Consider the following 15,258-nt stretch of genomic DNA (forward strand, 5'->3'; position numbering starts at 1 on the left):
TAAGGAACATTAAGATTGCTTTGGGGTCAGGTTCCAATTTAAAATAGGATGTTCAGGGGGCACCTGGGTGGCTCAGTCAGTTAAGCATCTGCCTTCAGCTCGGGTCATGATCCCAGGGTCCTGGGATTGAGACCCGTGTCAAGCTCCTCGCTCAGCTGGGAGCCTGCTTTTCCCTCTGCCTCGCCTCGCCCCCCCGCCCTGTCGCTTGTGCGTGCTAAATAAATAAATCTTTTTAAAAAATAAAAATAAAATAAAATAGGATGTTCAGGGGCACCTGGCTGGCTCAGTCGGTAGAGAATTTGACACTTGATCTTGGGATCATGAGTTTGAGCCTCATGTCAGGGGTAGAGATTACTTAAAACTAAAATGAAATGAAATTTAAAAAATAGGGAGTTCTTGGGGCACCTGGGTGGCTCAGTCATTGAGCGTCTGCCTTCGGCTCAGGTCATGATCCTGGGTTCCTGGGATCGAACCCCGCATCGGGCTCCCTGCTTGGCCAGGAGCCTGCTTCTCCCTCTCCTGCTCCCCCTGCTTGTATTCCCTCTCTAGCTGTCTCTCTCTCTGTGTCAAATAAATAAATAATTAAATAAAATCCTAAAGAAAAAAAAAATAGGGTGCTCCTGATAGGTCTTATTGGGATATTTAAACAAAAACTTTGGTTGGTGAGGGACTGACCTATGTAGGTATCTAAAGGAAGAGCATTCCAGGGCACAGTTAGTGCAAAGATTCTAAGACAGAATCATGCCTGGTATGTTCTAGAAAAATCGAGGAGTCAGTATTCCTGGAAGGGGTGAGCAAGGGGAAAGTAGATGAGGTCAGAGAGGAGGAAAGGGGAGGCGCCTGGGTGGTGCAGTCAGTTGAGCGTCTGACTCTTGGTTTCTTTTTTTTTTTTTAAAGATTTTATTTATTTATTTGACAGAGAGAGACACAGAGAGAGAGGGAACACAAGCAGGGGGAGTGGGAGAGGGAGAAGCAGGCCTCCTGTGGAGCAGTGAGCCCGATGTGGGGCTCGATCCCAGGACCCTGGGATCATGACCTGAGCCGAAGGCAGACGCTTAACGACTGAGCCACCCAGGGGCCCCGGTTCCTTTTTTAAAAAAAAAAATATTTTTTTAATTTAAATTCAATGAACTAACATATAATGTATTATTAATTTCAGAGGTAGAGGTCGGTGATTCATCAGTCTTATATAACACCCAGTGCTCATTACATCACTGCCCTCCTAAATGTCCATCACCCAGTTACCCCATCCTCTCACCCCTCTCCCCTCCAGCAACCCTGTTTGTTTTCTATGATTAAGAGTCTCTTACGGTTTGTCTCCCTCTCTGATTTCATCTTTTTAAATTTTTCCCTCTCTTCCCCTATGATCCTGTTGTTTCTTAAATTCCACATATGAAATTATATAATTGTCTTTCTCTGATTGACTTATTTTGATTAGCGTAATTCCCTCAAGTTCCATCCACATCCTTGCAAATGGCAAGATTTTTTTTTTTGATGGCTGAGTAATCATTGCATTGTATATATGTGTATATATATATATACACATATATACTATATATATATACAGCACATCTTCTTTATCCATTCATCTGTCAATAGACATCTGAGCTCTTTCCATAGTTTGGCTATTATGGACATTGCTGCTATAAACATTGGGGTGCAGGTGCCCCTTCGGATCACTACATTTGTATCTTTGGGGTAAATCCCTAGTGGTGCAGTTGCTGGATTGTGGGATAGCTCTATTTTCAACGTCTTTTTTTTTTTAAGATTTTATTTATTTGTCAGAGAGAGAGCATGAGCAGGGCAGAGGGAGGACAAGCAGACTCCTGGCTTAGCAGGGAGCCCGATGCGGGGCTTGATCCCAGGACTCCAGGATCATGACCGGAGCCCAAGGCAGATGTTTAACTGACTGAGCCACCCAGGTGTCCCTATTTTCAACTTCTTGAGGAACCTCCATACTGTTTTCTAGAATGGCTGCACCAGCTTGCATTCCCACTAACAGTAAGAGGGTTTCTTTGCACCCTCTTTCTCTGCATCCTTGACAACATCTGTTGTTTCCTGACTTGTTAATATTAGCCATTCTGACTGGTGTGAGGTGGTATCTCATTGTGGTTTTGATTTTGTATTTCCCCGATGCTGAGTGATGTTGAGCACTTTTTCATGTGTCTGTTGCCCATGTGGATGTCTTCTGCCCATTTCTTGACTGTATTATTTGTCCTTTGGGTGTTGAGTTTGGTTAAGTTCTTTATCTAGATTTTGGATACTAGCCCTTTATCTGATAAGACATTTGCAAATATCTTCTCCCATTCTGTTGGTTGTCTTTTGGTTTTGTTGACTGTTTCCTTTGCTGTCCAAAAGCTTTTTATCTTGATGAAGTCCCAGTAGTTCATTTTTGCCTTTGTTTTCTTTGCCTTTGGAGATGTGTCTAGCAAGAAGTTGCTGCCTGTGTCCTCTACTGATTCTTGGTTTCGGCTCACATATGATCTGGGGTGATGAGATAGAGCCCTGTGTCTGACTCTGCCTTCAGCACAGTCTGCCTGAGTTTCTCTCTCCCTCAGCCCCTCCCCCACTCTTTCTCTCTAGAATGAATCTTTTTAAAAAAGATTTTGAGAGAGAGCACAAGTGGGGGAGGGGAGGGGCAGAGGGAGAAGCGGACTCCCCACTGAGCAGGGAGCCTGACACGGGGCTTGATCTTAGGACCCCAGTATTATGGCCTGAGCCGAAGGCACTTAACAGACTGAGCCACCCAGGCACCCCATGAATAAATAAATCTTAAAAAAAAAAGAAGAAAGGGGACAGATAGACCTTAAAAGGCCCTATAAACTACTGTAATAACTTTGGCTTGAAATGGGGTGAAATGGGTAAGTATTGGAAGATTCTGAGCAGAGGGTTTTCTCATTCCCTGTCTTAGGCTTCTGTTCAGTAAATATTTGTGGATTGATTTCAGTGGGAGCCATGTGAAGATGCCGACTTAAGAGTTTTATCCTAATAGTAAGAACTGTTGGGTGGCCCCAGGGCAGCCAGAGGGGACGATGTTTTGAGGCAGACAAGACATAGCAGAACCTTCAGACTTTTCCACATAGCTAAAAACAATTCAGAAATACCACCAAGATAATTCACATACTTTCCTAAAAAACATTTAGTAGTGATTTAATGAATCTTGACAAGCTTTGGGCAGCAAGATTCTCTTCACCATTGCCTCCCATACTTAAGAACAGGCCTTCAGTCCCACTGTCTCATTCTTTTGAATGGAAATAAAGACTTCCTTTGGATTACTGATAAAACTTGATAGCTTTTTAATTATAACCAATGAATAGTACATCACAAATATAGTACCATTTAGTGACAATGTATTATTTTTTAAATATATTTTTTAAAGATTTTATTTGACAGAGAGCTCAAGCAGGGGGCAGCGGCTGAGGGAGAAGCAGGCTCCCCACTGAGCAGGGAGACCGATGCGGGGCTCAGTCCCAGCACCCTGGGATCATGACCTGAGCCGAAGGCAGACGCTTGACTGAGCCACCCAGGCGCCCCTGTAGTGTTTTGTTTTAAAAAAGATTTTATTTTAGAGAGAATGCATGTGGGAACAGGTGGAGGGATAGAGGGAGAGGGAGAGAACTTCAGGCTGACTTCGAGCAGTACCCAATGCGGGCTTGAACTCTCGGCCCTGAGATCATGACCTGAGTGGAAATCCAATCGGTCTCTAAACCGACTGAGCCAACCAGGCGCCCCGACAATGTAGTGTTTTTAAAAGGAGAATCAATGTTAAGGGACGCCTGACTGGCTGTCGGCAAAGCATCAGATTCTTGAACTCAGGATCGTGAGTTAAGGCCCACATTGGGTGGGGAGCCTACTTTAAAAAAATGAATCTGAACTCTTTATTTCTGTGAAACCTTAGGCAAAGTTATTTTAAAGATTTTATTTATTCATGAGAGACAGAGAGACAGAAGCAGAGGGAGAAGCAGGCTCCCCGCGGAGCAGGGAGCCCGATGCGGGACTCGATCCCAGGACCCCGGGATCACGACCTGAGCCGAAGGCAGACGCTTAACCGACTGAGCCACCCAGGCGTCCCTGGGCAAAGTTATTTTAAACAAGACATTTCTGCCTCCAGTATTTGGGAGCCTGCTGCAGTCATAAAGTTCCATTACTAAACTCCCCCAAGGACAGGAATATTATCTTAACTGATAAAGACAGGATCATTTCATGTATGCAAAAAGGGGGAGGGGAGGCCTGATAAAATACATTACCCATTCCTGAGAAAATGAGCAAACTATAAACAGGAGACTATGTAAAAGGTATCTATACATAGAAACCAACAGCAAACATTCCTGATGGAATATGCAATGCTTCCTTCCTAAAACTGAATCAAGTAGATGACTTTAATAGGAGACAAGGGTAAGACTCAGGCAAGCAAAGCCCTTGGTGAGCAAAAAGAAAGGATGTACTCTCAGATGCCAACCTGCACTACCCTCAAGATACCTACCTGAATTTTGCTCCCTAGGTGTCTTAAACTCCCTTAGCCACAGCCTGCTCTTACCACCTATATTCAACAGGTATTAGAGGTCCTAACCAGTGCATTAATAAAGAACTCAGCAAGGTCCTACATAAGGGCTTTAAAAATTACTGTACATTACCTATAAATTAGCAATTGGAAAGAAAATTCAATTGACACTAGCACCAAGGAACCTAAAATACCTGAGTTCATCAAAATCATACAGAACATCACACAAAACACTTCTGAGAAAAATTATAATGGATTCTACCCAATCCTAACAATCAGGCTCATTATTACTTTTTAAAAAGATGTGAGGGGGGAGGGGCAGCACGACACGGAGAAACTCCAGCAGACTCCACACTCAACTTGACCAACTTGATCCTGACCAGAGCCAAAACCAAGAGTCAGACGCTCAATAGACTGTGCCACCCAGGAGCCCCAGGCTCTTTAAAAATAGAAACGGAAGGGCAGCTGGCTGGCTCAGGTGGGACTCATGATCCCGGGGTTGTGAGTTCAAAGCCCACTTGGGTGTAGAACTTCAAACGAGAGACAGGCTTGTTTTAACATTTACACAAACACAGGTAACCATGAAATAGAGTCAGTCAGGAACCAGTCAAATGAATTTAAAAGGTGCCAAAAGTCATTCAATGGAGAAAGTACAAATGGTGCCAAAGTAACGGCACAATCACATGGGTAAAAACAAACTTCAGACCCTACCTCACACCACACCTAGAAATCTAAGGTGGATGACAGATGTGAAAGCCAAAAATTACGAAGCTTTCAAAAGAAAACAGTACCACCACCACAATGTGAGGTTAAGTAAATTTATGGACAGAAAAAGATCCATTGAGAATGTTAGTAAATCAAGACTTGAGATTAACAAATTCTACTCATCAAGTCGTATTAGGAAAATGAAAATACTAGATAGAAAACATTTGCAAAACACTGAACAAGGAACTTGTATGCAAAATAGAGGCAACCTAACTTAAATGTATCACTTTCAAAGAACTAATGGTGAATACTAATGGTGGATAAAGACAGAACATGTTCAGTACTCAGAGAAACAGATTAACACAAGATATTACTACACATCCAGAAGCCACAAAAACACTTGTATGCAAATATTCATAGCAGTTTTATTCATGTTTTCAAAAAATCAGAAACCAATAAACAGAGTGGATAAATTATAGTATATTCATGCACAATGGTTCCTACTTGGCAAAAGGAATACATGGCTCAACCTCTCAAAAACTTTGTATCAAATGAAAAGCACTTTATGAGTATATACTTCATGATTAAATTAGTATAAAGTTCCAGTGGGGCAGGGTCCCCAGTGGGACCCTATGCTGTGGTGACAAAAATTGGCGAAGTAGTTAGCTTGGGGGTGGAAGTAGATTGCTGAGTTGCCTAATTAGGGTTAAATGAACCTTTTGTCCCAATATGGCTATGGGCTAAAAGTGTGTTCACTTTTGAGAACTATAGTTAAGATTTGCATTTTATAAATCTTCCCTAAAAAGATGTGTAGTAGGTATGTACCAGAGCAGAACGGAGGTAGTTTAAGGTAGAATATGAAGATTCAATGTACTATTTAACTTTGTGTATTTGAAGATTCTCCAAGTAAAATGTCTAATTACAAATCTCATCTATTTTCTGGGGTCCTAGCTAATCCCTGCAGAAAGCTGTTACAAAGTCTCTCAAGGTAGAAGGGATGGAATCCAAAGAACAGTTTCCATTTTAATAGGAATAGAAGGGGAGGAAGAAAACAAGTTTTTTTTTTTAAAGATTTTATTTATTTATTTGAGAGAGAATGAGAGACAGAGAGCACGAGAGGGAGGAGGGTCAGAGGGAGAAGCAGACTCCCCGCCGAGCAGGGAGCCCGATGGGGGACTCGATCCCGGGACTCCAGGATCATGACCTGAGCCGAAGGCAGTCGCTTAACCAACTGAGCCACCCAGGCGCCCCAAGAAAACATCAAGTTTGAAGATGGGGAGTCAGGAATTGGTGAGTTATTTGGCTAGGAAAATGAACCACACCTGCAACTTGTGTGTCTGAATCTCCATCACTTAACCTGTTCCTGTAAAAGAACCTGGTGTTGATGGTATTATGTTGTCAACATTTTACTTTTCTAGGATCCATCCTTTTTTCACTCATGTCTTAGAAAAAAATATTCTTTAATATGCTTTTTCTGAGAAAGGTATGAATATACATTCTTGTAAGATTCCAATTTTCAGATTACTGTAGACATGAGACTGAAGAACTGAAATTTTGTCAAATAAATGATCATGAGACATGTACCTAACATGGCAAAAATGATCAAGGTTATAACTCTGTTCTATTAACAGAAATAACAGTGAATGAAATAAAGGATGTTTACAACTTGTTCCTCCCCACACCATCAGTATGAGCTTATTCCACAATAAAGGCTGGAACATTTTACCTTCAAACTTTGACTTAAATCCAAACTCACAAACGCACTTTTTCTTACTACTTACCTTTCCTACTCTTTGATATCCAGGATACATATATAACCCAGCTATTTCTCTTAAGCTTCAGTTATGAAGCCACTAACAAAAATGCTTAAATCTGAGTATAAATTATTCTCCCAGGAGCTTAAAGATGTCTTCATGATTATTCTCCCAAATGTTAGGAAATAACCAAATAATAAATATCCTCAAATCACAAAAATTTGTATACATTTTTTAAATAGTACACATGAACAAATACTAGACATCAACAGAAAACTTTCTGAATGTCACTGGACAATGAATTAAGCAAACTTTTATTGAAGCTTAAATTGTGGTACAGAAATACATTTCAACTGATTTAAGTCCAACACCATGAAGAGAGAAATAATGGCACCAAAATTTTCCCTCCTCTATCATACACACTAGGATTAATTTCAATTACTATTGAATCTATAGTTTTAATTTTTCTAGGCTTTATTCCATACAAATTTGTGTTTTTCAATATTAGATAGAAATCTTTATCTATTAGGAAAAAAAAAAATCAGACCTCAAGCCAACAAATGTCATCAAATCTACTGGGACACTGTTCAAGAACAAAATCCACTTTGAGCATTGGTCCTCAGAACAGTACCGAAACATTAGGTACTGTGTGCTAATTACAGAATCAAACTGATCCACTGACTGGAAGTTTCTTCAATGAAACTTCGAATCAACATGCTTAAAAGTCAGAATTTGTGTTCCAACCACTTGATTTCAAACCAAGTAGATTTTATGTTTAGAAACACTAAAAAAAAGTGTTTCATTTATAAATACGGAAGGAACAAAAACATCACTGCATCAATCCAGAAAGAATCAAAACAATTTTGTGAGGACAAGAATATAAAAAATTTAGTCAACTCTGCTGTTTTCTCAGCTGCTTAATCTCGTATTTGCAAATATAGCTAAAAGATGCCAACTCCTCAAAGCCTGTATTTCTAGTCATTTCCCACTGACCAGTTTGGAATTTTGTCTTATGGACAGCATTCTGCTTCATTGTGTATGTCTGAATAACTTGAACAGTTCTCATTCTGGGAAGTTTCACTTGATGCTATGAAATCATAGTGAAAGGAACACCAGGAAGAGAAACAGTTCAAGTCAGAACACTATCATAATGCATTACAAAGTCAAAGAACTTTAAGTCACAAGATGACAAAGACAAGACTCCATTTTCAACCAAAGTTTACGGTATATTATGAATGAAAATGATTGGAGATAGCTGCTAAAGTAAAAGTTAAGGTGAATCATCTGAGCTGACTTATTAAATCCTGTAAATACCTTTATCTTAATTTCCTTGCTAATAAACTTAAGTGATAAAAATTTTTATATAACTACTTAGCAAATTACTAAAGGCATGGTACTCAGTGAGAAGCTAATCTCATTTAATGGGAAAACAGAATGGCATAGTTTCTGCAACAGTTCTGCCAGTATACCCTAATATAAATGTGTCTTCCTTGCTAATCAACAACAGGTTTATTTTTGTCACTATCTCCCAAAAGAACCCATGTCAATATAAAAGGAGGCCAAACTCCCTTGACCTTAAAAAGAAAATTAAGCCCAGGGTCCACTCTCCCTTCCCCCTCCCGGGTATAAGATTAGTATAAACCCACAGTGTAACAGTGTATTGCTTTATTGAGGGGGGGTTGGGAGGCAAGACACCATGGTGAGGAACAAAATCAATTAAAGGAAGTACAGTTACAGGAAGCAATAATGTTAAAGTAATACACAAAATGGATAACTGCAATCATTTTAAGAGGACTTGACTCGTGGAAGATAAACTTTAATTGCTGTTGCAAAAAACATCTGTATGAAGTAGAAACTGGTTTCAGTAATATTAGTAGAGAATATGTTCTAGAAAGTGGAGGTAACTGGATGTAAAATCCTGGCAGCAATTTAATAGAACAGTCCCAGATGATTAGGCTGAGGCCAACACCTAATGAGGACGAAAGCCTTGTCTGTGGGGAATTTTGGATGATACCTGGAGAAATATTACACTGTGCGTAAACCAAATTGAATTGTTTTCACAAGTGTTGTAAAGTTTCATATAGTAAAAGGTTTTTTCTACATGCACTTCAATTTCACAGCAAGAGTGGCATAGGATACCTAAACACAGAAGAGAGCATTCATGCAAGATATCTAACTCCTTGATATAATAATGCATACAATTCAAAATGATTACACTATCATTACATCTAGGGCTTTCTGCAGCTACAAGGTGGTGGTTATGGAAAGCATGGCCCCCGATATCAATATCTAAAAAGCAGCCACCACCTCCTTCTATGTGTGTTCTCTTTTTGCGTTTTTTCTTCATTTTTATTAATCAACTCTGCTGTTGTTGCTGCTTCTTAGCAAAACTGGTAAAAACAAAATTGTAATCATTGAACATAGCGCTCTGGCAATCAAGACGTTTAAAGCCTTCAATCTTCTGGGGTGAAGAAAGCACTGTGCGACATTTAGAACTCTGGGGAAAAAATTTAAATAAAGCATTAGTGTTTCAAATCTGAAAAAGTATTTTCAAACAAAAGTCACTTAAAAGTATTTAAGACTACTGTCTGAAGAAACTGTGGCATTTGAATATTTTAGCTGTCTCACGGGTAGATGGAGTAAGACATCCTATGTTGTCCCCGCAGCTGCCCATCTGTCCACAGGGAAAACAGGACAGAAAGAACCGATCACTTGGGGTAGATATAAAGCAACGACCAAGTCTAATCAAAGATATAAAGCATCTCCTCTACCAGTAACCTTAACAGTAGTACTTTTAGATATCTGATATTTGCCATCTTAGAATACCTTTTATGACATGACTATCCTTATTTCCTGTAAGATTTTATTGTCAATAATAAAACAAATTACCTGATTTACAAACAGGGTGGTCACAAATTTTCCTGGCTTGAAGACTTCCACAACTTTCCTGATCAGGTCATCATAGGAGGTCTGACTTAAGTTTGTTTCAAAGCTAACATAAGAAAATTCTGGTTCTGGAGTGATGTGAATAGTCCAATAAGTTCCCTTAAAGAAACAGGTTTATGTCAGTAATGGAATGGGTACACTTAAATATTTAGTAATTGTTAAGCAAAATATCACTTACATCCGATTTCATTCCATTCATCGAATACCCACAAGGATTGAAAAGTGTGGCATCAATGACAGAACCTGGTATCAGGTCACGAATTCCACTCTCCTGGGAAAAGAAAAGACTGAATTACCTAACAAATTTGAAAAATAAACTGAGAATGAGTTAAAATATTTAGTTCCCAAGAATAATCCAGAATCATTCTTGAAACCGCTTACACGAGTGACATCCTTTGCAGTAACACCATCTTTCATGTAGAACTGGTCCATAACTGCTGGGTCAAGCTCACTCATCAGAATTTCCAGGGTTTGATCTGGCTGACTGATTACCCGAGTCTCTGGGAAATCCAAAGTATACAAGTACCTATATAAAAGTAAAAAGTAGTTTCTAAAAATGACAAATGGCAATTTAAAATAAATCCTATAAAGACCAAAAAAAAAATCGATAAAACTGTGTCCAACATACCAACAGTCAGAATTCATACGTCCCATACAATATGCTGCTCCATCTGTTGAGGGAGGAGAGAATGTAAAGTAAATTTTTTGGTAGCTTTGCCCCCAACCTTCTAATGGTTAGGGTGTTAGTGCTTGCCTCCTATCAGAAATGTTATTGGTGAAGGGAAGTGAGTTCACAAGTAGGCAGGATGCCCTCCGTCATCCCTTAAATATTTTACTAAAAATATTTTATTGTCATTTAGAGATATACTTCAACTAGTGAGTTACTCTGAGTGCTGAGAAAACCATGGCTCACTCTCCCCTAAAACTCCATTAAGGAATGGAATTTGATCACCCATTTATCTACATTCCCAAGTCAGTACAAGTCATTTTATGTAATACATTCTTTCCATATTTTTGTTCTGAAGCCTCACTCAAGACAGTAAATTAACTGGGAGATATTTACACTAAATTATACTCAGCACTGCTACAGCCTGGTATAATTTCATATTAGTAGATAAGAATAGGATAAAAAATTGGACTTTCTTGTCAAATCACGCCTGGAGTGTTTTTGTGCCAAGTTAGTAAAATCATCCTAGGTTTTCAGCCACATCTACGATATAAGGGTGTTAGATAACTTTTAGTTCCCTGACCTTGAAACTCAAAAAGGAAGGTCTATAAATAAAAGCTTAGTAAATGGAAGAAAATCTTGCCAATTTGTTTGAAGTGACATTATGATCTCACTGTGTTTATCATTTTTAAGCCAGCTCAATTCCTGAATAGAAGAATGCCAGGCCAGAGTTTCGTAACATGGACCAAGATCTTAGCATGGGTATATGAAAGACCATGCATTTTTCTGGATGAGGGAACAACCACTAAGTTAGATATAAATTAGAGCAACTGGCTAAACAAAGATGATCTCTCCCTCTAGCAAGTGATCAATTCATTTTCTTTTCCCATCTTTTCAACAGCATTGACCTGATGTGCATGCACACTCTAAAATTTGTCATCAACTTTACTGGTATTTTTATCTTAACTATATAATGCATCATATTTGCATTCAAATGCTTTCACATATATAAAAAGATCTCTGAAAGGACAGACCCTCTAAGGAAATGGGTTTCAACTCTATTTAAACTTACTTGGGAAAATTGCATTAAGAAACTCTATTTCTTCCTGGAAATTCCGGTGTGGGTACCCTTGGTGAGAAGGCTTCATGAAATTCTTACGAGAATAAAAGAAGCTCTGAAAAAGACAGGTAACTTTATACGTAGAATTCTATCACTTTTCATAGTCAACTATTTTCTGGATATGTATATCAAAATCAAATCTATAAATATTTTCTCCAATGCAATTTAACATGTTTTCTCTTTAATGTTTAAAATGTAAGCGGTCTTTTGCTGGCCAATAAAAAAAATGAAGGCCACTGTATCAGAGCAAGATTCCAGACCAATATGCATGAGATAGTGTTACACAGAGCAACTTTAAGTTGTGGAGAAGAATCTCAAGAAAGTCTTAAAAATGCAGATCACTACTGTGAGTTTCTGGAAACTAAAAAATACCCATTCTACTCATGATGGGTCACAACTGTAGAAACAAGGTACATTATTTCTGGAACAGTAATTTCAGATCTGAGCTTTTAAATAGGCATGGAACCAACAATTTGAGAACATGCGTCCATTCAGTTTCAAGAGTCAGTGATTACCCACCACAACTAAGCAGTAAATACACAAATTTATTTACTAGGCATATGCATAACACAGAGCCTTAATGTTTGCCTGGAAAAAAAGGATTAAATGTTTGATTACTTACTTGAATCGAATCAAACCCACTGTAATCCCTAGCAAGTTTCAACAGGGGAACCAGTGCTTTCAGCAAGAGGGTGGTACCACATGTCTTCAAAATGAAACGTCTCTTGGAGACAAACATGCTACTCTCACTGCATTTGAAAAAAGTCACAAGGTTATAATGATGTTTCTGTATTACTGAGATGCAATTATCTATTACTGGATTATTTACAATGTAAAATTTGGCTATTAACCCTCTTCTACTACTAAACTTTCCTCCTCACCTCACCTATCTTAGGATATTATTTACTGAAGTCATACGTTACTTCAGCTTGTACCAACCACTCTCACGTGTATTTCTGTAAACATCTCATTACTTCTTTTACTAGATAATAAAGTCCATAAGGAAAGGAATTTATTTTTAGTCACCATTATATTCCTAGGGCCTGGCACATAAGCATTCAATAAACATCTGTATATGCCAAACATAAGCTTAGTAAAAACCAGGCACCTTATGCACCTTGTTCAATCCAGTAACCACAAGGTCTCTTATAATACATAAGAAACTAATGTTTTTATTGGGGCACCTGGGTGGCTCATTCGGTTAAGCACCTGCCTTCTGCTCAGGTCATGATCTCAGGGTCCTGGGATCGAGCCATGTGTCCGGCTCCCTGCTTGGCAGGGAGTCTGCTTCTCCCTCTCCCCCCACCCTTGTTTGTGCTCTCTCGAATAAATAAAATTTAAAAATAAAGAAAAAAAAGAAAAGAAACTAATGTTTTTATTGGATAAATTAGCTTTGTACCTATAAACATGTTGAATGGCTTTCTTCTCCTATATACTGCAAAGGGACATCTAAAGTAAACATTTTATTTTATATCATTATTTCTCAAAATAAGGAAAAAATGATTATAGTACTAAGATCCAGAGGAACAATTCGCTATTCCCATGTAAAGTATGATTCAGACTAAAATCAGGTAGCTAACAATTGTTTCTGCAGCACTTACCTGAGTACATAAGCTTCCTGCTTGTCAGTTTTTGTCACACTTATGATTGAACATTGCACATCCTTCAGAAGTATGTCCCACTCAGATCTATTATTCAACAACAAAAAAGATGATTAAGTCCTAACAGTACTTGCCTACTTGGATAAAAATTATAAAGCTTTTACACTTTGGTGTTCTAACACAATTTACACCATGTATTTTGTATTTGCTGTTACATTCTTGTTCCAGTTTCTGGGTAACATTTAGTTTTATTTCAAAAGCCTATCTATATTGACATATCCACCAAGTAACAAAGAGCAAACTGGAAAACTGGAAATTATAAGCTATTTGCAATTTACTAAGAAAAAACAAATGATGAAGTGAATAAGCCATGCACAGAGATAATTAAAAGGCCCATAAACCAAAGAAAATCATTACCTTTCACCAACAAGCAAGTGAGGAAATTAAGTCAAAACGAGATGTTTGCCTATCAAATTTTTTTTTTTTTTTTTAAGATTTTATTCACTTACTTGACAGAGAAAGAGCACAAGCAGGGAGAGCTGCAGAGGGAGAGGGAGATGCAGGCTCCCCCACTGAGCAGAAAGCCTGACATAGGGCTTGATCCCCGGACTCGGATCATGACCTAAGCCAAAGGCAGACGCTTAACTGACTGAGCCACCTAGGAACCCCATTGCCTATCATATTCTTAGATTTTAAATCTTACTAGAGGAATTACAATTTAAAAAGCATCATTTCCTTCACCGATTAGATTGGCAAAAAGATTTAAAGGCCCGACTGTTAGTAAGCTGGAAACTCTCATACTGTTTAGATATTATTTTCTATCAAATTAGCAGCTAATCGTAATACCTAGCGGTGTCTAAAGTCTAGAAGCATCAAAAACTTGAAACATGGCTTTTGTTGGCAATTCAACCGTCAATAAGATTTTGGGGGAACATTATGCAACTCTGTAACAGGAAAAAAACCGCACATTTCAACAAAGGAAGAAGTCTGTAGTACAGGCAATAGACAGCAAAATGGAAGTCAAATGGACGTAACGTAAGAAATTGGTTTTGGGGCGCCTGGGTGGCTCAGTCGTTAAGCGTCTGCCTTCGGCTCAGGTCATGATCCCACGGTCCTGGGATCGAGCCCCGCATCAGGCTCCCTGCTCAGCAGGAAGCCTGCTTCTCCCTCTCCCACTCCCCCTGCCTGTGTTCCCTCTCACTGTGTCTGTCTCTCTCAAATAAATTTAAAAGAAAAGAATCTTTAATAAAAAATAGAAATTGGTTTTAATTTTATCTGATTGAGACTAAGAAGTACTTCCTCTTTAGTGTGCCCACTACAAACAGAAATACTTAAAACAATTCCATAGGACAAGCTTATAATTACCAGATTAAAGGCTAGAAATGTTTTTAAGGCTCTTAATGTTTGACAGATCATTCTTGTAAACCCAAGAAAATGGCATATTATAGTTAGTTTTCTTATCCAATTAAGACTCTGTAAAAAAAAAAATCCTCAACAGCACAGCCAGCACAAAAATAGGTATGTTTTATTCTTCTGTATTAAAAAATCAAGCACAGGGGCACCTGGCTGGCTCAGCCAGTAGAGCATTGAACACTCAATCTCAGGATTGTGAATTCAAGTCCCATGTTGAGTATAGAGAGAACTTAAATAAAATCTTAAAAACAAAAACCCACAAGCATAGTACCAGTCAATCCTGCTAGCATTTTGTGCCTGTTTCATCATTTTCCAAAAGAAATTATATGACCAATCACAGAAGGCAGTAATTCCTATGTGGGGTAAATTAAATTGAACAGTACTGAGACCTACCTGAAAAAACCTAAATGAGTTAGGCTTGCTAATGATTTTAAGATTTTTATCTTAGAAAGAGAGAGAGTGTGCGCATGTGCCGAGAACCAGAGGGGGGGAAAGGTCAGAGGGAGAAGCAGACTCCCTGCTGAGTAGGGAGGCTGATGTGGGACTCCAGG

At 38.8% G+C, this 15,258-nt stretch overlaps 1 protein-coding gene across 3 annotated transcripts in view; it reads right to left on the minus strand.

Annotated features, from left to right (window-relative positions):
- Positions 1 to 7,257: 7,257 nt before the first annotated feature.
- The window catches only part of AMD1 (adenosylmethionine decarboxylase 1), a 22,917-nt gene continuing 14,916 nt past the window's right edge, over positions 7,258 to 15,258 (minus strand). The window contains exons 2-9 of one of the 3 annotated variants that reach the window (XM_021693315.1): positions 13,295 to 13,381; positions 12,316 to 12,442; positions 11,646 to 11,748; positions 10,535 to 10,577; positions 10,288 to 10,432; positions 10,085 to 10,177; positions 9,850 to 10,005; positions 7,258 to 9,457 (exon numbers count right to left, since the gene is read on the minus strand). In XM_021693315.1, the coding sequence (XP_021548990.1) occupies positions 9,317 to 9,457; positions 9,850 to 10,005; positions 10,085 to 10,177; positions 10,288 to 10,432; positions 10,535 to 10,577; positions 11,646 to 11,748; positions 12,316 to 12,442; positions 13,295 to 13,381 (895 nt within the window). In that variant the 3' untranslated portion in view covers positions 7,258 to 9,316. The remainder of the gene's footprint in view (positions 9,458 to 9,849; positions 10,006 to 10,084; positions 10,178 to 10,287; positions 10,433 to 10,534; positions 10,578 to 11,645; positions 11,749 to 12,315; positions 12,443 to 13,294; positions 13,382 to 15,258) is intronic. The other 2 variants (XM_044917380.1, XM_044917381.1) reach the window with 2 other exon arrangements.

Source organism: Neomonachus schauinslandi, chromosome 8 (assembly GCF_002201575.2).
Source record: "Neomonachus schauinslandi chromosome 8, ASM220157v2, whole genome shotgun sequence".
Lineage (NCBI taxonomy): Eukaryota > Metazoa > Chordata > Mammalia > Carnivora > Phocidae > Neomonachus > Neomonachus schauinslandi.